Source organism: Myxocyprinus asiaticus, chromosome 20 (genome assembly GCF_019703515.2).
Source record: "Myxocyprinus asiaticus isolate MX2 ecotype Aquarium Trade chromosome 20, UBuf_Myxa_2, whole genome shotgun sequence".
In the NCBI taxonomy this organism is placed as follows: Eukaryota; Metazoa; Chordata; class Actinopteri; order Cypriniformes; family Catostomidae; genus Myxocyprinus; species Myxocyprinus asiaticus.
In genome coordinates, this window is record NC_059363.1 from 15,917,513 (window position 1) to 15,942,343 (window position 24,831).

Below are 24,831 nucleotides of genomic sequence, written 5' to 3' on the forward strand. Positions count from 1 at the left end.
TCTTCCACAAAACAAATTCCAGCTGATATAAAACTGTTCAGATTCCTCGTACAGACAAACGAATGTTCAGTGAGCCAGCTGTTATGAGTTCAGCGGATGACGTAATCATTCCAGTGTCCCGTAAAAATACTCAACAAAACAAACTACAGCCAGCAGGAGGAATAAGCATTAAGAACGAACAGATTAATCCACAGCTGTTCCAAAGGAGTGTTATTCAATAGAACAAGCTCCAGCCGCTAGGCGGAACTAACGCAAAAGGAAACAATATCGGCATCCCGGTTCCCCAGATGGTTGAGTCAGTTCACTCGGAGGCCGCATAAATGTAAATACCATGACTTACACAATCCGTCAACTTTATAAAAGACATGTAGATATTTTGCGGTCATCCGTAGTGTTCACTCTAAAACTGGCCGGGAACTTCAATGCAAAAAGTAATCTTCCATCAACCAGTTTCTTTAAGGAAAGTGTTATTCACAAAACAAGCTCCAGCTGCACGGCGGAGCCAACGCAGTTTACTCGCTCATTGATTCAATAAAAGACATTGCCTGATTTGGACATGTAAATATTTTGCGACCGACCTTCGTTTCTATTCTCAGTTTGGCTGGAAACATCAGAGCAAACGAGATCTTTCACCGATGTAAGAGTTTCTTACATTCCTTAAACTGATCGCGTTTCTCTCTTGTCAAACTCGCAAAGTCCGGTAACAAGAAAATATTATGGTTCTTCCAAGAAAGCTTCCATTTGCTTCTTGCCTGGCGCAACACGAGATCTTTATCGGATGATTTCAGAAATTTGGCCAGAATGGATCGATATATATATTTTTATCATGTTATTACCATGTTTTAAAATTTTTTTTTTTAAATATATATTCTTTGAAGTAAATTGGATTACCATGTAATTCCATGGTGTTACTATGGTAATCATTCATTTCCAAAATCTAATAAATTGACCTAATATTGTTAAGGCAATCAGTTTGCATGTTTTTTTTTGTTTGTTTTTTTCTCTCTAAGTAAATTACTTATTTGGTTCAAGTAAACTGAACATAATTGTTTAAGTACAGTTAACTAGTTGCTTAAGTCATCTATAATAATAATAAAAAATAAAAAAAAACTTTATTTAAATTGAGTTCTAGTACGCATTGGGTAGTATCAAAGTCTTTCTAGCAAGTCAGTCCACTGGCGGCCATCTTTGGAATGCAAATATTTGAGTTGGTAGCACCTGAAGCCAAAGTTTAAGGGACATGCAGTTTTTGTTTTTGGCACCATTCGGAGTGAGTTCTAGAGACTGTTGTGCGTGAAAATCCCAGGAGATCAGCAGTTACAGAAATACTCAATAATACAATTTACAGTTCTGCGGATGGATATGCCTTGTTAATGAAAGAGGTCAGCAGAGAATGACCAGACTGGTTCGAACTGACAAAGTCTACGGTAACTCAGATAACCGCACTGTACAATTGTGGTGAGAAGAAAAGCATCTCAGAATGCTATACTGAGACTCGGGTTGGCACTGTTCTGGTGGCACGAGGGGGACCTACACAGTATTAGGCATGTGGTTTTAATGTTGTGGCTGATCAGTGTATGTTTGTTATGATTCCAAAACATAACATTTCAAGTATTGTTTTATTAGGACCACTTGATTGTTTTTATTAATGACAACTTTAGGGTTTACAGAGTAACAGTAACTTAAAACCAGTAGTAATAGTAAAAATTGAGTCAACTTTTTATTTATTTTATTTTATTTGAGAACTATTAGTATTACAGTGTACCATGGAGTTAGCATTTGAAACCACCGCTGTACCATGGCACCACCACATTACTTTATATTAGAGTTGTTTAAATGGGATTTTCAGTTGGACAGGAAAATGAAAATGTTTGCCAGTGCCTTTGGAGAAAAAAGAAAAAAATCTAAGGAGGCTTTATGACTGACAGGCTGTTCTGTTTATGTTGGTGCATACATGGAAGGAAATACTTCAGTATGAAGATGCAAAAAAGAATGTATCAAACAATCCAACATCTCGATGCAATTAAAAGGTCTCACCCTCAAACATGAGGCTGCAATTTCCCAGTAATTCTTTGTGTGAAGTGAAGCAGAGAATTTATTGCAGACACCCTTGAAATGTTGTCAGAGGAAAAGAGGAAAAAAAGTCTAAGATTGCATTGCTCTTGTGGCAGGATATAGACTCATTCCTCTGAAGAGTTTGGATGTTAATGTGAATTCACCAGTGAATCGTGTCCAAATGATGAGCTCTGCAGCAAAGCAGCATCTTAATTGGGTTCCTGTGCTTTTGGAATGAGTTTCCTGGACAGGCTTTTAATCAGACATGCATCAGCTACACCCCCAATATACTGTAGATAATCAGTAAAGATGTTAAGAAGCGATATTTACAAGAGGATAGAGGAGATAATTCTATATTCATTCTCTCGCTGTTTGTGTGTTGATGAGTGGATCTGCATCAAAAGACCTGCTGTGTCCCCATGGCATGCTGGGGTTTGTTTACCGAATGGTGTTGTGAAGCTTTCAAAGCTGGCATACCACCTTGGTGAGGTGGCATGTCAGTTTCAGTACTGACTGCCAAAAGCTATCCACTGCCATTCACAGAGAATTGTGGGGATTTTTGGGGATCGCCAGGGATTCACTTTAACCGATACTTTGACTGCTCAGCCACAAAAGCATTTTAGGCAGATTTAAATGTAAATAACAGTTACAGCTGTGTAATTTTTTCGATGTTAAATTTATTTTCATATTTCTCATATTTGTTGGTTGATTTTACCTAAAAGTCTTAACACTGTGGTGCTATCAAAACTTTTCTGTTTTTAAGTGGCCAGTCCAGCCTGACACAGCAATATTGGCTAAACTAATGGAGTGAGTGTGGGGCGGGACTATTTGTTTGTACAACCAATGGCAGTGCTTGGTAGTAATGAATTACATGTAATCTGAATTACGTAAACAGATTACAAAAATCAAGTACTTGTAATTGGATTACATTTTTATAATATGCGTAATTAGATTAGTTACATTTTTATAGATTACATGATTACATTCTTGATTACATCACCAATCAGCCAAAGGCAGTAACTAGTGTGTAATTTACAAATTATTCTCCTAAATTTAAAAAAGTGCCTTTACAAGGCACATCAGTCCACTCGGAACCCATTGAGCTTTCTTTTATGGAATCAAGTGGCATAAAAGTACAGCTCCTATCTACTTGAATGGGGAAAGACCGAATTCTCCAAATCGGTTTGGTCAAGATTATGATCAAAGTACATATTTAAAACGAGTAGATAAATCTGACAACAATGGTATCATAAATTGTCCTCCTTTAGCTCAGATCACACTTATCTCAAAACTATTTTTTTTTGCCTGGTCCAGCTAATGTGCATGCATGTTCTCGAGTTGACTGACAGGCGATGTTGCATCTATGTATGTAAGTTGATCGGCTCTTTTACCTGTATGGTGGGACTTCCATTTCTTCCATCCGCAAAATTGGGCGTTCCAATTTCTCCCATTCATTTTAATACAAGTGGTCTGTCTTAGGGTAAACGGTCTTTGATGCAATCCACAAATACACACTGTACATTTGGTTTGTTTTAAATTAGTTCTTAAATTAATGCATAAATGCCAAACTGTTTATTTTTGATTCAGGGTGCAAATACAATGCATTTTAAGCAAGCCCTCGTCCACCACTCTATAATTCTAGATACTCTTCTATAAAAACACATGTTGCAAACAAACATTTCAGAGGTGTCGGTCCCATGGAACTTTGTGCTTTTGCACCATGTAAATTGTGTCAGAAAAGCAGCTGTCATAGGTTAAGTCCATACCTTCATGAATTATTATGAGGAGGTACAAATCTTATGTCTCTACATCATATCTAGAGATATTTTCTCATTATTGATTTCATAAGATGGATAATAAAATGTCCTTTCCCGATTACTAATTTCCTAATATCAAATCTTTTAAAATTTAAAAATAAAAGCATGTTCTCTTTGTCTTCTATCTTGAGTAACAATGATTTTTATGAACTTTTAAGTTACTGACAAATAGCAAATTTCTGTTTGATTTTGTTTACTAATGTTTAATAAAAGGAATGCTAATTGACACTTAATACATTTGAAATTAATTATTAGATTTTCAAAAAAATATGAAATGGGAAGTCCAAAAGTAATCAGATTAGATTACATAAAAATGTATTGTAAGAGATTACGTAACTGATTACAATTTTGTATAATTTGTGTAATTTGTTGTGATGCACCGAAATAATTGTTTTGGCCAAAACTGAACTTTCTGGAATTTGGACACACTGGGCTGAAAACAGAAACCGAAAATTATTATTTTAAATTAGACATTGTTTGGAATAGTTTTTTATTTTTGTTTGTTTTTTTATGTTATGTTATGATTAGGGATGCACAAAACCACCTTTTCTATAACTACACATTTCAGTAAAAAAAAAAAAAGAGTAGACAGAAGAATTACATAAATGTGTAGACCATTAATGTTAATAAATCTACTAGATAATGCAGCAGCAAAATTAACAGTAATTCCAGTGGAAATCTTGTGGAGTGGATGCTTCAGTGTATCTTTTTTTTTTTTTTGTTCACTTTAGTTATGAAAGGATATCATATTACTGAGTCAAAATATTATTGTAATTTGATATACTATTGTTATTATTGTTAATGTGAATCACCGTTTAATTTACTTCTGAGGATGTTTTTTTCTTTCTTTTTTTTCCCCTCCCATTTCTCTCCAATTTGGAATGCCCAATTCCCAATGCACTCCAAGTCCTCGTGGTGGCGTAGTGATTCGCCTCAATCCGGGTGGCGGAGGACGATTCTCAGTTGCCTCCGCATCTGAGACATCAATCCGCGCATCTTATCACATGGCTTGTTGAGCGCGTTACTGCAGAGACGTAGTGCGTGTGGAGGCCCACGCTATTCTCCGCGGCATCCACGCACAACTCGCCACGCGCCCCACCGTGAGCGAGAACCACATTATAGTGACCACGAGGCGGTTACCCCATGTGACTCTACCCTCCCTAGCAACCGGGCCAATTTGGTTGCTTAGGAGACCTGGCTGGAGTCATTCAGCACGCCCTGGATTCAAACTCGCTACTCCAGGTGTGGTAGTTAGCATCAGTACTCGCTGAGCTACCCAGGTCCCCGGGGATGTTGACTTTAATGTGCAACAAATTGCTATTTCTCCATATGAGTTTCTGTTACCGAATTTTAAAGGAACTGTTTCTGTTAAAATTTTCGGCTAAGATTTTCTGCTGGTTTTTTTTGTCTTTAAAAACAAAACAACAAAACAAATATTTTATGCCATTTTCTGCTGGTTTTTTTCTCTTTAAAAACAAAACAAAAAACAACAAAACAAATATTTTATGCCATTTTCAGCCAAAAACATTTTGTCGGCCAAAAATTTGCCACATCCCTAGTAATTTGTAACCAGTACCTGATTACATTCAGAAGTAATCTACTCAACACTGACCAATGGAAGGCGAGGGGAATGTTATGGAATAATTTGAAAACAGAGTAAATTTCCAAGTGTTTTTTGTTAATTTATTTGTAGTATACATTAGGCCTCTCATTCTCACCCCACAGACTGCTCAAAATGTTGAAATCTCTATGTCTGCATATTCAAACCTGCCAAATTGATACATTCTAAAACCAGTCACGTTTGTGTGCAGTCGCCGCCTCTTCCTTGTATGCCGTTGAGTGCACTGCGCTTCTACCTCGATGCAAACATATGTTCTCGTAAACGCAATTGATTTATTTTTTGTGAATGACTCAAATTTCCTTTTCCCTACACAAAGCTTTTCATATATCATAAGACTTGAAAGATAGCCTACAAGTTGTATGGACTACTTTTATTGTACGTTTTTGTCCATTTTAGAGAGAAACAAATTTTGAAGGATAGGTTTGCCTTTTGCGTTCCTCAGAAAACAAACAAACAAACAAAAACAAAACAACAACAAAAAACATAGGTATGGAATTACATGAGAGAGAACTCCCTCGGCGTCACTGTTTAATTAATTTTTGTATTACAAAAAAGCCATTTTCTAGATTTGAACTTAGTTTTGTAACTTTGTTTAAACTATTTATACTGTTTTTCTACTCTTCATTATTCAACAGAACACGCAGTTTGTTTTAACTTTTTCGATAGAAAATATTTTTGTATATTATTCAAAAAACAGAAACAGAAACTGAAAGAAACATTGTTTTTATAACAGTTTTTCTTAAAGAAAAAAAATTATCCATTATTCAACAGTTACTGTATGTACCAACTTTTTACAACAATCCTGTTTAGCATTCGTAGTTGATCAGATTAACAGTATTCATGGGTTTAAAAGAGCAACTCGCCAAAGCGTAATGTCAAAAAAAGCCTGCAGAGTTGAAAAATTTGCGTTGATGAACTGCTAGTTGTTCAGTGATTACTAAATCTGTGAAGCAGAGTTGATTGATGAGAAAGAACAAACAATATCTAATATTCCCTTCACACACACAAAAAGAATTAGATGAATTTGTCTCCAACTGTAGGGTTTTTCTTGCATAGAGAATTATGAGGTGGCCGCCTCCGACTGTCGATAAATCTCAGGCAGGCAGTCATGTGCACAGATAGACCCCAAGTGGTGCTCAAGCACCCGCCCTCTTTCAATAGATTAGTGCCCTTTTTGCAAGTCATTTCTTATTTTTTAATTTATATTTTAGTTTTTATTTAAATTTAGCCCTTGGCATCAATTCTCAGTTAAACGTGTGCCTGACATCTGCATTTAAGTTGTATATCTGTAAGACCACACGAGCCCCTGCCCCTCCCTTTCTTTGACATTCTTTGTCACAGCCACCACACAACATCGAAGTCTACCTGACCAGCCTTCATTTGTTACAGACAGGTAAGGATAATATTTGCCCTGAACTTTGACATTGTTTGCCACTGCTGTGAAATTAAACCACTATAAAAAAATCTCCATAGAGCCAGCAGAACTTAGGCAATAGCCCTCCATTAAGCTTAACAACAAGCAAGCTAATCAGGCGTTGGCTCAAAATAGTGTCGTGCAGGGTCGTAAATGCCCCCAAAATTCAATATTTGAATTTCTCCTGTTTGAGTTGTTTTTTTATATTGATAACATAACATAGTCAATCCTCTGTGGTCACCAGAGGCACGATCACTTGACTTTTTCCCTGATAACAGCAGAAAGAAATACTCCGTCATTTAAGACATCATTTGAAACTATAAAGGGTTTACTTTTATTTGTGTACACTCACAATAACAGCAAAACGTTGTGGTTTTGTAAAATAAAGAAATCATACAGGATGCACTTTCTGCCTTCTCTGTCTCCGTGAACTTCTGTCTGGAGCGCATCACGAAAATGAACCCAAACTCAGCGTATACTTGCCTCGCAGACATGAGAAATATGTCTATAGAAAGCTTGAATTGTCTACTTTTAAATGAATCAATTTAAAATGAAAACAAATATTCTCTGATTGTAATCCGTATGAAACCAACGAGAGGTACAGTCTTTCCCGTTTGAGCTCATTATCGTTTTTTGGAAGAAGACACGCTGTGAATTTACCTCAGAAGAAGAGCGTGATCCGATACGGCCTTTCTAACACAAAAAGTGTCCCACAAAAGTTAATTTTGTGAGCGAAAACTGGTCTACAAAATCTATTATGTATTTCATGGCCTTATTTCAGTGACTTAAAAATGACTAACTATTCATAATCTTGATTTTCTCAAAAATGCAAACATGTACATCTCATGTTTGGAGGCTCTTATGTTACAACACTGTTGAGAAAGTGATGCAGTTTTTTTTTATTCATTTTGTTCATTATTCATGCTTGACATGATGACTACAATCATGTCGACTGTATCTGGGCAAAACATTTTATTGTTATCTCAAAGCAAGTTATAGCATTTGGAACCAAGGTAGCCTTTTTTTTATCAAAAGTCCAAAAAACTCTCCAAACAAGGGTTTTACTGAACCAAAGAACTACTTACATTTGTAAATGCCACAATAAACCAGAAACATAATTACATAGAACAAGTAACAAGTAATAAGATCCAGCACTGTTTCAGTTGTGCGCATGGTAAATCAAGACCTGTCAATCTAAGCGATCAGTCCAATCCAAGCTGTAAAACAGTGGCCGACTGGTCTTTACACATCATCCCTTCCCACCATACCCACCCATTATCGGTTTAAGAGGTTAATCAAGTTTGCTGTTTGTTAACTGTAAATGACACATTAGCTGTTATGTTGTATTTCATTAATTTAATGTTGAACAGGTTAGCTTTTTTAATTAAATATGCTATAAATTGATAATTGTCATTTTCTTCAATCATCTGATTATTAGAACACCTAAAATATGTTGTTTGTAAGTGTTTGCTTCAGCCAGTGGAAGGCATGGTACAAGTGTATGTGTGTACATGATCAGGATGGTACCACCTCTGCTCATTTGGAGCCAGGAAAAACCCTGAACTGCTACATAATCTGTAACTTCTTGCAACTTTACTCTGAGTTTTTTGTTCAAACAACTCTCCTAACATTAATGACAAAGTTATTCCTAATTGTTTTTTAAAGGGCTTTCATGAGACAAACAGTGAATCATCCTTTTCTTATTTGTGTTTAGACAGGTCCTACTTGGTCAGCTTCAGATTCAAATGTTTGGAGATTTTTATTTGAAAAAAAAAATCAGGTGATTAAAGCTAAATGTAATGTAGTTTTTCTAAACCAGTTTAAAAGTGCTCTCAGTATTTTATTTTTTCACTTATTTTACTCTTATTAGATTTACTCTTAAATGTATAGTACTTTTGAAAAAAATCTGTGTTCAAGAAACCTGATTGGAAAGTTTGTTTGTGTTTTATTTATTTATTTATTTATTTTTTAATTCCGTTTGGACTAGAGTGAATGCTGAAGATTGATTTTCCACAGTAATATAGATATGGAAATTAAATCTGGGGGTTTGTAGTGCTCCAGCAGAAGTGCACTTTACACCATTAAATCGTATGAAATGTATCATTTTAACTATATTCCATCATGTCATATGAAATCTAGATTTGTTGTAGACTATGATTTTGCTTTTGTGTCAGTGTTGTCGATATGCCCATCGTTACCTGACTGTTTTACCCTTCATATACACACGCACACACACACACACACACATACACACACAAACAAACAAACAGTCTTTTGGCCGCTGGGTAACAATTTGCTGCAGGAATGGCCACATCTAAACAATCAACACACCTGCCTCTCAAATCCTCTGGACTGTTAAATTCATTGCTCAAACAGCTATACAGGTTTGCTTTGTTCTTAATCTAACTGGCTCAGCTGTTTGGAAGGGGTTATCTGAAATGCAGACACTTTGTTCTGGTTTGCAATTGCTTTTTGACCAGATGTTGTTATGGGGCTCCTAATAGAAGAAATTGAGACTATCAAGAGCAGATTCGGGTGCAGATCTGTTGTGGCTGAGAGCCAGAGTACACTTGAACTCCATTTAGGGTTTTCAATAGCTGATGTCAATGTCTAGAGAGCAACGTAGCCTATATAATGTATATACCTTACTTAAGCGTATAATACGGTTAATTGGGAAATGGCATGACTTATTTCACCTACAGCACCATGTGAGTCCGGACAGCTTCTGGAGATGCTAATAACCTCAAAATGGTAATGTCAGCTGATTTATCAGCCTGGCCAATATATATGTCCATTGTTGGTATTTATATATATATCTAATGGAAAATCAAAACTATTGTTATAAACAATCTGGCATGAACCACAAATGTTGTATTTCACTTCACAGCAGTGCTCAAGCTTAACAAAATAAGATTTCAATAGCTTTTATGTATCGGGCAAATTTGTCTGAGCAATTTTCGCATATTTATCACTGACTTTGAAGTCAATGAAGCGTTTTATGAGTTGGTAAATAATAAAGGTGAATTATTTTTTAATCAGTATTTACATTTAGTGAGCTGCATGGGTGAGTGGATATTGGACCATGTCTTTTATCAATGTGGTTAGTAAATGTCAAGCCCCCACTGGGATTTGACTGGTCCACCGATGTCTGTGATTTAAACACGAGTTTGTAGATGACTGCTTTCATGAGAGCATCTGAAGGGAACAGATGTGGTGGTGGTTTTTAATATTCAGTGGCCGAGATTTGTATAAAGTATTCAGAGTAGTGCTCCAATTCTTGGAATGAAAATACGGTTATCTTAACAGTGACCCATAGCTTTTGCTTTCTAGAATAAAACCTTTAATGCTGTCAAAATATTTTTCCCCTCTTCCTGAAGGCAGAGACATTTGTTCTTTAATGACAAGCTTTCTTAACATTTAAAGACATGACAAAATGAAGGCTGCATATATGACTTCAGAAATAGGATTTAAGCTATTTTAGTCACTGGATCCTGGAGGCTCTCAGTGGTATTTTTACAACTGCCATTCCAAATGCAGAAAGAATGATTTTTTTGTTTTGTTTTGTTAACATGAGGTAGTCACTGTTTGTCACATCTCTTTGTGGAGGAAAATAAATTAACCTTCTATTCTCTGCACACACAGTGTGTGACATGCTTGACAATGTTTTAGAGCGCTGTTTGCATATGCAGCAAAAGGTGTTGTTTTCCAATGCTAAAATAGTCTTAATCTGCACTGTATGGACTTTACAACATTTAGATCTTCACACAGGACACTCTGAAGGTCACAGCCAGTTTTCAAGCTGAGCCAAATTTATGAAGGGCCTTTAGCACAAAATGCATGCATGTAATATTGGTGATGGTGGGTTTACAGATGGACTGATAATTTAAAATGCAGAAAGACCCTTTATTACCCAACATAATTTAATTCATTTGTTTAGTTTTATTACTAGTTTTATTTATTTACACCTCATTGCAAATGAACTGTGTCCTAGCGGGTACAGTAACTTTATCCGATCAGCTTCCTGTGCTATGCTTCTCCTAGCCATCTCAGTTTGGCTGCTATCTGTCTGCACTATAGAAATGGGCAGCCTGATCTCATGATCATTACATGACAGTGGCAACATTTTTGCAAAATGAAATAGCGTGCATCGTTACACGTTTTGCTGCAGTTTCCCATTATAATGTCCAGGATGTGGCGCCAAAAGTGAGTGAAATAAGTGAAATCACAATCAGTCAAGGTTAAGGTGAATATAAGATGGAGGTTTTAATGAGTAAAATGTACCTCCCAAACCTAAAACTTTATCTTTAACCTAACTGATAGTGTCCTAATTGCAAATGAGAGGAAAACAAAACAGACATTCTTACCCTAAACCAACACCTAACCCTAACTGTGTGGAAAAAGCAAATGCAACATGAAAAGTATCATTTAGTTTTGCTTCTATGACACATTCGTGAGATACTGTTGTTCTTTGAACATGCGCTTCATGGACGCTATTGCGGTTACGCACCGTCCCCGTGTTTACTACAGTGTCTCCCGCTATAAGCATTTAAAAGCATTTAGATTCGCTCCTCCCGTGAAAATCGGCAGGGTAGAATGGGGTGGCAGACACTGCGAGAGCGGCCCCTGGGAGTTTTGGGCCCCTGGGCTTCAGCCATGTAAGCCTGTGCGTTAATTCGCCCCTGTAGATAGGTAAAGGCGTGGTCACACATACCTTTTGGTGGCGAAATTCTGCAGGCGAAATACAGTCATCTCAATGGGAATCTGCGCGATCATGAATTTCGCACAATGGGCTTCCAGTGGGAAGAATTTCCTTGCACTGATTTCTCCTCGTTCAAGTTTGGTGAACTTTGACTGGTGAAATCGCCGCATTGACCAATAGGAAGTTGCTTAGTTTGGTGGTGACCTGTGTGTGAGCGGTGCTTCGTAAACAGCTGCACTGAATATTCACAGTGGACAAGGATATCATTTTAGCAGTGAGTTTTTATCTGAACTCAACATCCACCCATGCCATCTTCACCTGCAGAATTTCGCTGTGAGAAGGTATGTGTGACCGCGCCTTAACAATAACAGTAGAGGTAATTGTGTTTTTCCCCACCCCCCCTCCAATTCATTCATTTAGATTTCTTTAACCTCTCTTTTAAAAAGAAAAAAAAGAAAAAATGGGAAACTGATTTAGTCTCTTGCAGTGCAGCTAGGGCTGCGCAATATATATTCACAACACACTATATTCACTATTATTCTGTTGAAAATATAAAACTAAGCAATATTGTGAAAGTTACAATTCTTTAAATGTTTTTTTTATTAATATTATTTGGCCATTAAGTTTGCTAAAGGTCATGTCGTTAGACTAGTTTCACAGTTCTTCCATGTCTCGTGAGTTAGACGGATATTTTAGTTGTGTCTCTGATTTAAACCAAGTAGCAAAATGGCTTTAAAGTTGGTAAGTTTGATTCTTTTAGGTTAATAATTTTTTTATCGTTCATTTCAGTTAAGTTGTTGAATGTTGTGTCATCATTCAAAAATGTATTTTATGTATTTAAATGTTTTAGTAAAAGTGTATATATTGGTAAAAATGGCTGTATTGTTGGGCTGGGTACTAATAAAGTTTTCCCTATTTAATTCGATTGATTCAGCCCGGCCAAACTGAGCAATCAGGTGAGAAGGGCCTTGCTAAGAGAGGTGGCCAAGAACCCGATGGTCACTGGTTGAGCTCCAGAGATTATGTGTGGAGATGGGAGAAACTTGCAGAAGGTCAACCATCACTGCAACACTCCACCGATTAGGGCTGGGTATTGATATAGATTTCCTGATTCAATTCGATTCCAATTCACAAGCTCACAGTTAGATTTCGATTAGATTCAATATCGATTCATATGGATTCATTTCAGTTATAATGTCCCTTTGCTTACATATAAAATAAATTATCTCCCAGCTAATGCTGTTAATTGTACAGGGGACTTTTTAACTAGGTGCATTAGGAAAATTTTAATTTTACTAATTATATTTCATATAAGTTTTCATCATTTTGGTCATATTTTGGCTTTTTAAAAATTAACATAAATGTATTCAATCAATAAATAAGATATTATATTTTGTATATATTATTTTTGTTAAATATTTATTGTTAAATTGCATAATTTTACTATTTACAAGGTCTTACATTGATTTGTTGAACGTGCTAAAACCGGTACTGTCTTTTTAATAAAAAGCGGCATTTCTGTAAACAATGCCTTTAAATGAGCGCATGTTAACTAGAGAGGACTCAAATGGCTTAACCTCATCTGTGTGATGCATGATTAGAATTAAATGTTTTTTTGTAGTTTTTGATCAATAACTGACTGTAAAGATGAGAAAGGGTATTAAAAGAGACAGTATTCAAAGACAAATGGGTTGCGTGGATCTCGTCTTTGAACACACATTACACGGAACAACTTTTAGTCTCAACACGCTGTGAAAGGATCTCACTACTGAACACTTCATGACTAAACTACACAATTACTGGTGAGTGAAATGTAAATTTTTAACAGCCAGTTGCCAAATATATTCACTTTAGTAGCATAGCGTGAAATTTGGTTGCAAATGAGAGTGATTTCCTCTCATTGTAGTAGAGGGTTGCGCATTGAGTGAAAGATCGGTCTTGGGATTTAAGAATCGATATAGAGATCGTTCAAATGAAGATTGCGATTAATCTGAAAAACAATGTTTTTACCCACCCCTACTGTATTGTTATATTGGTGCATATAGAAATGACTAAATACTATTCCTTGTTCATTTAGTAAAAAACTGTAAAAAGCCATTATTTTTAACTTGATTTTATTTTACTGTATTTTAGTTTTACAAAATTGTATTTTGAATATACTTGGTTACAGTGGCTGTTTGCTCGAACTTATGTTTCCTCTACTCGAAAAAATGACCCCTTCATGCCATTTTAGAGTAAATACTTACATCAAGAGATATATTGATTACCATCAAAATGCTGAACAATATGGAGAAAATTTTTATAGCTATATCATCCAGCCTTAAATGCAGCCATATGTCTGTGTTAGTTTAATCAGAATTATTTAGCTAATTATTTTTCCGTATTAATGTACATTAATCATTGATCATTTTCCTCTAGAGAAACCATATGTGGTCATATAGCAAATGTCCTGGTGCAGATGTTGCCTCTTATGTCCTGGTCCTTTCTCTGTTTCTACAGTGTGTAAGTGTGAGGAGCTGTTCACCAACATCACACACTGTAACCTGGCAATTCAGTTCCACTTGGAGTGCAGTTATACCTGCCTGACCTACTATGAGTACCGCAGCGCCAAAGAACATCTGCAGACAGCCCGTGATCTGTCAGGACTGGACGTTAACATGACAGGTAGGCAATGTAACATGAAGAAAAATGATGTTTTGTGCAGTTGATTGAACGATGGATAAACAGCAGTGCATTGATGGAAGTAATTGGAAGAAAGAATGAATGAAGGAGAGGATGGATTCCCCAGTCGTACATGTGAGAAAAGGATTGATGGAATACGTGTATGATTAAATGAATGTTGCTTCTCTCTCTCTCTCTAACAGGGGCACTTGGAAAGAGAACTCGTTTTCAGGAGAACTTCCTTGCTCAGCTCATTTTGCATGTGAAAAGGAAGGAAGACGCAACCATTCAGAAATCCAAGAGTCCCTCCCTTGCACCAACACCTAAAGAACTCTTACCAAAGGTACATGCAGGGTCCAGAATCAATGGGAAAGTTCACCCAAAAATGAAAAGTCATCATTTGCTGCTCATGTTGTTCCAAACCTATATGGATTTCATTCTTCCATGGAACACAAATGCAGCCTCAGTCCCCATTCACTTTCATTATAATAGAAAAGAGGAGTGTCAAATAACTGAAAATAACTACTCTTGTGTTCCATGGAAGAAAGCAAGTCATACAGGTTTGGAACAACAAGGGTGAGTAAAAAATGTCATTATTGGCTGAACTAACCCTTTAGTTTTGTTAATTGTTATGTTAAAGTTTTTTATAAAGGTATGGCCAACTGGCTAGCCAATTTCTACTCTTATTTAGCACTTAGCGAGTGTTCATTTATGACCCTGAGTGCAAGAATGCCCTTACAGTCCATGTATGGGGCAAGAATGCTGCAGAACTTATCCCATCCATCAGGTGGCGACGTTTATTTTTGGGTTTACAGCAGACGTGACATTGAGCTGGAGTGAAGGTCATGAAAAATAAATCTTATGCAGATTTCCATCTGTCCCGTTCTTTTTTCCTATCTCTCAACCCCTGTCTCTCCTCTCACCCTGAGGCTGTGCTGTAGTTTTATTGCACATTTTTGGATGGCGGTTGAGTTTTATCTGCTGTTTGGCTGATCTGTTACAGTGCCATTGCTGTGTCTGGTATTATCTGCTTTGGCTACAAATATGACAAATTGGGGACAGACAAAGATTTTACGGAAAATTCCAGACATTAAAATTCCTTAGCTAGGCTCGTTTGATGTGTTTGTGTTATGTGCCCCCCAAAAAGTCCATATAAATATTTTTTCTAGAAAGGCTTCAGTTTTTGGATTAAATGTGATTCGATCTGTATTGCTTGCAAACTCTGAAGTGATTGCACTCTGATGGGCCTTTGTTATCGATTCTTTGCATTGATGAAAGTGTGTGAAGGTGTTTCAGATAGAGTATACCAGATCTATTTGGACTGGAGTACAGGTTTGAGAACTGCGAGACTTAATTTAATGACTCTAATTTTAATTTTAAAATATACATAGCCTGTATAATTGAACAAATTTGGTTTTAAATGGGCTAGAAGAATAATTTCACATGCATTTGTGTGTTTGAGAGAGCAATCAGAGGGAGGGCGATGTTTCCAGGAATGTCACATGTTGTTCCTCTTGCCCTCGTGAGTCTACATGGAGTTTAGGTTGATGATGTCACAGGTCAGAGTGATGAATAGAGAAGTCAAAATTCTCATGCTGCAGTTTGACACACATGACCCTCTAGTTGGGCTCACAGTATGGCTGCCCTGAGATGGAAGTTTCATTCAGATTTGAGGAATGAGAACATACTTTTTTTTAAAATTTTTTTTTATTACTTTTTTTATTAACAATTTTATTGATTCCAAAAATAAAACAAAGAAACATAACATAAAAAATGGAATCAATTATTCACATTAACCCCCCCCCCCCAAACATGCAGTACTGTGGTCACCAACAATTAGATCATCAAAATAATACAAAAAATACATAAAAAACAAGATATACATTCAAACAAAATCAATAAAACACATACCCAACTAAACTACAAATCTCTCTCCACAGCCATTCCCTGAGAACCATCCAAAAAAGCCAAATAACCCCCCCACTTCCTGACGAACAATTCCCATTTCCCCAGCCTTCTAAAAAACATCTCCTTAAATGCTGCCACCTCGCCCATCTACCCGCACGATTCCCTAAATGAGGGTGCCTCAGCCGACTTCCATGCCCTGAGGATGATTTTTTTACCAATCATGTCTCTGTCTAGGACCCAACTTTTTAAATAACTGTCCCCCATGTCCAAGGTCATCCCATCACCCAGGATACAGAGTCTGGGGCTAAATGAAAGTTCAATGTTCAACACCTCCTAAAGTTCTGAACCCTCAACCAAAATTCTTGGATCTTTACACATACCCAAAATACATCTATTGTGTCCCCGTCTTCTGATTGGCACCGCCAGCAGGTGTGGGTGTCTTTAAGACCCAACCTATAAAATCTAGAGGGGGTCCAGTAGAACCGAAGCAAAATCTTAAATTGCATCAGATGGACCCTTGCATCTCTAGATGCAGACTTGATGCTTTTTAGGATCCTGGCCCACACTCCCTCCTCCAATACTAGATTTAAATCCTTCTCCCATAATCTCTTGAGAGAAGACGAAGCTCCATCCCCCAGACTCTGAATCAACAGGGAGTAATACACTGATGCTTCATGACCTTTCCCAAAAGCAGTAATCACCATTTCCAGAGTATCTGCTGCTTTAGGGGGTGTACACTACTCCCAAAAATAGTACAGAGCAAGTGGCACGAATGAGAACATACTTAATATTATATACTTTGTATTTATCAAAAATATATACACTAAATTAAGTACTTCCATTTTTAAATGTTACATGTCCTGTAAATTCTTGGAGGGAAAAAAAAAAAACATTTTAATTTCTCTCAGTTATTGTTATTTTTTGTGATGTGCACAAAGATCATTTGCTCCATAGGGGTGTGTGTGTGTGTACCTGTGCATGAAGGAGACTCAAAAGTGTCTAAATGTATTATTGTAAATATTGCTGGAGTAATTTCATGCTTGCTAGCATGTAGCTTCTGCTGTATGTTACTAGCACGTGCACACGTCACTACTGAATGATGACAACTCACACAAGCAGCAGCACAGCAGAGAATGAACTGAAGAAATGCAGACATGGTTTTAGGGGTCCACAGGGGCCCTCTCTGACCCTCACACTTCTAACAGTCAGATAGGTGTTTGCAATGCTGTTTTCTGTATGATGAATTCTCCTGGTGTGACTGAAGTGTGTTTTGGTTGTTGACCTTTCAAGCAGTGTCAATAGTGTCCTGTAGTGCAGTTTAAAATTATTTAAGGTGAAGTATAGCATTTTTCTCATTATTGTATGATTATTAAATATGACATGCTGGTACCTCATATTGAGACTACATAAATTACCTTTTTTTATTATTATTTTTATACATGTCACACCACAGGAGTAAATAAATGACATTGCAACAAGGTTAAGGTTTTCTGTTCAATTGAGTTTTCATTAGTTTGGACTTTTTTTATTTTGTTTACTTTTTTCAGTGCTTTCTAGTTTGTTTGTTTGTATTTTCCAGTGTATTTACTTTTTAATTTTAGTATTTTAGGGGTGCAAAAGTTATTGTATAGAAGGCAGGTTGTAAAAGTTTCAAAGTATTATAAAATGCTTTTAAATCAAAATCTAGAACTGAAATTAATTTGTCATTTTAACTTTTATTTTAATTTAGTTTTTCCAATTATGGTTGTAATTTTAAGTAAACAATAATCTAAATCACACAAATTTGCTGGGTATGAAATACCCAAATACTTAATGCCCTGTTTGGGCCACTGGAAGGTGTTACCGGGCAGTACGCTGTCAGAGCCAAAGCTTCGGATTTAGACCAATTAACTTTGTATCCTGAGAACTTAGAAAAGGAATTAATAATTCTGTGGAGGCAAGGCATAGATCTAGTGGGGTTGGAGACGAAGCAAAAGCTAATGCACCACATCTCCCGCCACCACCCCTGGAAAATCATCCTCCTTATTGCAGCTGCTAATGGTTCCAGGGCAAGACAGAACAATAATGGGGAAAGAGGGCAACCCTGCCGGGTGCCCCTATCCACAATAAAATAATCAGAAATTAATCCATTTGTTTGTACCGCTGCTACCGAGTGTCTATAAAGTAACTTAATCCAACCAATAAAAGTATTCATGAACCCGTACATTTCCAAAAACTTAAAATAATCCAATTCTACCATATCAAACGCCTTTTCGGTGTCAAGTGAGATGGCAGCGACCAGAGTCTGATCATTCACCACTCTCTGCGTGCCACACACTATTTAGAGTGATGTTGTTGGAAATGGCATAACCAATGTATTACCAATTACCATGAGCTTACAGCACTCATGCTGAGTAATGTCTGCAAACAGTGACTGTTTTGTATGTTGTTTTTTTTTTTTTTTTTTTTTTTTTTTAACCATTTATGTAGTAAAATGACCAAATGAAAAAATAAAAAATCCAGACAGGAGACTTAAAGCAACTTCTCTCCAAGCAGCTTATCTTTTCTGCTTACTATTTTCAATTACACATCAACGTGTGCAGAACTGTGATGTCATTAACTAATTTAACACACTAACAGTTAATTGGATGGCTACATTCTTTTGAAAGTTGACCAACGTGAGAAAGGTGGCGCATATCCGTTTACAGAGCCTTACAGGTGCATTAGTGGAGGTTGTCACTGCCTGTCTATATGACGCTCTGTTCTCTTAACCAAACCGTATGCTCCAGATGCATCTGTAGACTTGAGATGAACCACGAATTGTGGGTTGCGAACAGTACGGTTCATAGTTTTTTTTTTTTGTTTGTTTTTTTTAATTCAAAAACTGTTTTACCCCTAATTGGGATCAGTTCTCATTCTTGTGTGTGTGTGTGTGTGTGTGTAGGATCATCAGCTGAGTGATGATACAGTCCTGAACCAGATTAACTTAGCGGACCCCTCTGAGCATGAACTCCCAGTTCTCACTGCTGAAGAACAGGCCCTTATACTGGCAGTTTGGTGAGTCTCTCTTTATCAATGCATCAGATAAATCTTAATCTGTCCTATTTGGATATTGACTGTAAAACAGCATGAAGGAGATGAGTGCTCCATTTTATTTTGGAGATTTTTCCATGGAGGTGATAAACAGTGCTTTTAGAATCACCATTCCTGGAATTTTAAAGCATCTCTTTCATATCATGACAAACATTAGCAGCTAGCATTTAATGCCTGTTTGATTTGGTGGGTAGAAAGGAAGTGTCTGTAAAGGTAAAAAGTAGTTTAAGTTACACTTTTATGGAAGTTTTGAATATTGCAGAGGAATTAAATATGCGGTGACTGGCAAAAGTTGTTCCAAATTTTGTTCGAAAATTCTATTTCAGTATGTGCTCCTGCCTCTTTGACACATTGTTATAGACTGTTTCAGGAGTCTACCTTGTGCATGTGTTATTAAACATACTTCTGAAAATCAGGTTCTTTAAGCACAATTTTTATAAATATGGTTTCACAGGTCCTTTTGTGGAGTTGTGCTTAAAAATTCATTCACAAAAAATCCTGAGTAAAATTGTCTGCTCTTTGTCTTATAATCCTTGAAATTTGTTTTAGTAGCTCTAGTATTTTAGTTCCTGACTTTTAAAGCTCCAGTCAGTGCAGCTTAAAATTAATAATGTTCAGGATGTGTAAAACATTATTGCAGAGTTTTTTTTCTTTTTTTTTCTTTTTTTTTTATGTAGTTTGATTTAACTTGGCTTTGAAGTGCTGTGTCAGGCCACACTCTCTCCCTTTACAACAACTGCAAGCTGCTTAAAATGTTTTTGTGCCCATGTGCACAATGGTTGTTGCCCTGTCCCTCCTGAATGAAAAGTGGATGATTATCCACCCCTATCTCAGCCCCTTGAGGAGGTGTGAGGTTCTCCAACGCTGCACTCTAATTAGCTTTGTACCAGCCTGCTCGCCCTGTTTATTGTTGAAAGTTTGTCATCCTGCCTGGCTGGCTGCTAGGAGACAAATTGCAGGTGTGGAATAATTAGCAAGGTGTAATTATGCAGGCCAGAGACCTTAATTGGACTGCGTGATGGTTGAAGGTGAATTATGGGCCGTCGGTTGGTGCAGTCGAGTAAAACCAAACGTACGGTTTAATGGTATTGTTGAAATGCGAACAGCCTGCCGTACATTGTTTTAAGCCCTGGATATCATAAAGAACAGTGATGCAAATAAGAAAGTGAGTGTCAGAGTTACAGCTTTGGAAAAGTACATGACTTCACCAAGAATATTTAGCTAAAGGTTTTAATCATGGTATTCAATAATTAGACTATTGAAATGCTGAGTGAGGGTTTAGCTGTGCAACCTGGTATTTTCTTCTCTTGACTGTGACTGTATGTGTTTTAATACACGGGATATTTCTCAAAGAAATGTTTCTAACCAATATCAAAAGAAAATACAGTATTTTTATTATTATATATTATAACATTTATATATTAAAAAAGAAAACGGTCCCATTACAGGGATGCAAACTACTCACCTTTTAGCTAAAAAAAAAAAAATCACCTTTTCTGAAGCTAATTTTCACACTGTTTGAATTTTTTCCTCTTCATTTTCCTTATTAAAATCACTTGAAATGGTTACTATAAGCTTAACTTTCCCACCTTTTTTACCTCTCTTCAGTGTGCATCTGTGTTTTTTAGGACCATTAATATTTTAAGCATTGTGACATGGCAGTTAAGTAGGCAATTAAAACAGTAGTTAAAGTCTATTATTATAAAGTAGTTAAAGTTATTCCATTTGTGTACAGTGTTTTATAATAATAATAATAATTATTATTATTATTATTATGCACAATATGATAATGTTTGACTAATATTGATTGTAAAAAAAAAAGAAGAAGAGAGAAACTACAGGTTGATACACATACTCACCTTATTTTGTTATAAAAAAAATTTTTTGCTTAAGAATTGTGCTTTAAATATGTTCAAAGGGGTACAAGAGCTATTTTATTGTTCTAACAATTAATTATTTCAATATTATGAACATTACAACATTACAAATTACATATGAAATAACTTACTGACTCTGTACAGTTTTATACTAATATTATTTTGCACTTTATTTTTTTATTTAAAATTTTTATCCCCTTTTCTCCCCAATTTGGAATGCCCAATTCCCACTACTTAGTAGGTCCTCCTGGTGGCACTATTACTCACTTCAATCCAGGTGGCAGAGGACAAGTCTTAGTTGCCTCTGCTTCTGAGACAGTCAATCTGCATATTTTATCACGTGGCTGGTTGTGCATGACACCGCGGAGACTCCCAACATGTAGAGTCTCATGCTACTCTCCACGATCCATGCACAACTTACCACGCGCCCCATTCAGAGCGAGAACAACTAATTGCGACCACGAGGAGGTTACCCCATGTGACTCTACCCTCCCTAGCAACCGGGCCAATTTGGTTGCTTAGGAGACCTGGCTGGAGTCACTCAGCACACCCTGGATTCGAACTCACGACTCCAGGGGTGGTAGTCAGCATTAATACTCGCTGAGCTACCCAGGCCCCCTATTTTGCACTTATTAAATAATGTTTGTGCATCTGTTTTTGAACTAAAACAAAATTAAAACTAAACAATAAAACTTACATTTTACATACGATGATAGAACATCATATTTTGCATATTCAACTTGCTTTACATTTTCTGGATTTCATTTATGGGGTATGTTTTATTTGGTAGGTATTTCTTTGTATTACACACAGAAAAAGATTGCAAACTTCACTAAATTTACGTAATTTTAAATAAACCATCTGTTTTTCATTTCTATGTTTTCATGCTTTTGACCAAAATGCTGATGGTTTTAACTTGGTCAATAATTGGCCGTTAAATATCGAGGGTCGATACATCTGTGCTTCCCTGATATTATCTGTTAAAATCAGTTTGCAGTACCGGTAACCATTTTATGGCCTTGCCCTTGACCTATGGCCCAAATTAAAACACACAAAATTGTACATGTGCTGGTTCTGTGAGTGATTGTGGTTTGTTGCTTTGCAGCATAGACTTCCAGAAGAATAATCCAGTTCACAAACTAAATGACGAGGAACTCTTGGCCTTCACAACGGTAAGACACTCCAACGCTTTGTTTTTCTGTCTTTCTCTCACTGACACAGTTAACACACTTCTATATTATAGGCATATAGGCATATTTTCAATCTAATGAATGGAGTGTATGTCAACAGATTTCTTTTAGTCACAGTTTAGCACTTAAAATGTGGCAGTTTACACTGGCAAAGACAAAAAAAAATGGTGAATAGGTCCGTCTTGCTTCCGTCTCTCTGCTGGGTACTATAAAGTAAGAGAATGAGGCGCTGTGCTTTGGCCATTTATATTATTCTGGTCAAATCCAGCACACATGATCTTTCTCTATTTCTAACATCTGTATGCTGTTGAAGATTTGCTTTCCAGACTTTGGAATGTGTGAGAGAGAGAGAGAGAGAGAGAGAGAGAGACAGAGAGAGAGAGATTTATTATTTTGACATGTCTTTTATATTTTCAAATGTAGCAATACTCTGACAGCCTGTGCAAGAATGACAGACAGGTTGAAGATTAACGTTTTCCTTTTACAACCCCAATTCCGAAAAAGTTGGGACAGTATGAAAAATGCTAATAAAAACAAAAAGAAGTGATTTTTAAATTATATTAACCCTTTGCTATATTGAAAGCACTACAACTACACATTATATGATGTTTTAACCTGTGAATTAACCTGCAACACGCTCCAAAAAAGTTTGGACAGTCGAGTGTTTACCACTGTGAAACATCACCATTTGTTCTAATAACACTTAAGCATTTTGGCACTGAAGACACAAGTTTAAGTTTAGAAAGTGGAATATTCCCCCATTCATCCATTATGTGATGCACAATTATATGGGATCTTCGTTGCCGTATGGTGTGCTTCATAATGCGCCACACATTCTCATTTGGAGACTTGGGTTAGGACTGCAGGCCAATCTAGCACCAACACTCTCTGCTCACACAGCCATGCACTTGAAGTCCAGGCAGTATGTGGTTTGAAGTTGTCCTGCTTGAAAATGCAGGGACGTCCCTGGAAAAGACTGTGCTGGATGGCAGTATATGTCCAAAATTTGTACATAACTGTCTGTATTCATGATGTTCTCACACTGTGAGAGTTACACATGCCATGGGCACTTGACACACCCCTGGCCCATACAGACACTGGCTTTTGGACCTGATGCTAATAACAGCTTGGATGGTCCTTTTCCTCTCTGGCCCAGATAACATGAGTTCCACTGTCCTACTTTTCATCTAAGATGAGAACGAGACCAGAGAAGTCATCAGCACTTCTGGACAGTGTTGATGTAGGGCTTCTGCTTTGCACAGTAAAGTCTTAACTTGCATCTGTGGATGCAGCAGCGAGTGGTGTTGACTAACAAAGGTTTACTAAATTTGTCCCAAGCCCATCTTCATAATATCCATTACAGATGAATGATGTTTTTTAAGACAGTGACGTCTGAGGGATCAGAGATCATGTGCATTCAGAAGTGGTTTTTGTCTTGCCTTTACGCATCGAGATTTGACCAGATTCCTTGAATCTTTTAACTATATTGTGCACTGTAGAGGGTGAAATGCCCAAAATCCTTCCAATTTGTCTTTGGGGAACATTGTTCTCAAAGTACTGGATTATTTGCTGAAGCATCTCTTGGCAAATTGACAAGTCTTGAACGATCCTTGCTCTTGAAGGACTAGGCTGTTTTTGGAGGCTCCTTATACAGTATACAGTACTATGACACAATTGCCTCACCTGTTTAACATCTCCTTTTCACATCGCCTTATTTCAACTCGTCAAATTGTTATTAGTCTTAAATTGCCCGTCTCAACTTTTTTGGAGCGTGTTGCAATCAACTGATTAAAAAAAAAAAAACAATGAAATTCACAAGGTAAAACATCATATAATGTGTAGTTGTAGTGCATTCAATATAGCAAAGGGTGAATATAATTTACAAATCACTCCTTTTTGTTTTTATTAGCATTTTTCATACTGTCCCAGCTTCTTTGTAATTGGGGTTGTAGCTCATTCATTCAAACCTTCTTTACAGGAGAGAGTAAAGCCATCAAAAACCTAACATGCAGTTCACATGTACAAGAAAAGCTAAACTCAAGGACTAAAACTGAACTGGTAGACACCTTTCTGCCAGCAGGTCTTGTTGTCTTCCTCTATAATCTTTAAACCACTTCCTGTTTATTAGTCCTACTCTAACAGCCACAGAGACACAGATCCACAATTTGAGTGTGATTCTTCTGATTAGCAAAAACCCTTAACTATGGCATCACATATGTTCTGCTTAACTGATATGTGCCGGTGCACTGCAAATGAAGACCTGCAACATAGAAGGGCCTGTAATGGCAGTCAAGAGCTGAACGCAACACTGTTTACATGCCGCAATCTGCTGTGAACATAATTATTAACAAACAGAAAATTAACATACAAAGAGTTTAAATCAGCAACCTGAGCCCACCTAACAGTTTCAATTATTCATAGGCTTTTATTACAGAGGAGAGTTGAGTGTGATTTGTATCTATTGACAGATGTCTTTGACTACAAAATCAACTACTTGAGAATCAATCACTAACACCT

The 24,831-nt window shown here is 36.8% G+C and overlaps 1 protein-coding gene across 1 annotated transcript in view; it reads left to right on the forward strand.

The window, feature by feature from the left end:
* Positions 1-24,831, forward strand: part of LOC127411154 (tetratricopeptide repeat protein 27-like) — a 126,787-nt gene that overhangs the window by 35,348 nt on the left and 66,608 nt on the right. Inside the window, exons 6-9 of the mRNA XM_051646513.1 lie at positions 14,106-14,270; positions 14,471-14,610; positions 19,099-19,211; positions 22,230-22,296. Coding sequence (XP_051502473.1) covers positions 14,106-14,270; positions 14,471-14,610; positions 19,099-19,211; positions 22,230-22,296 — 485 coding nt within the window. The remainder of the gene's footprint in view (positions 1-14,105; positions 14,271-14,470; positions 14,611-19,098; positions 19,212-22,229; positions 22,297-24,831) is intronic.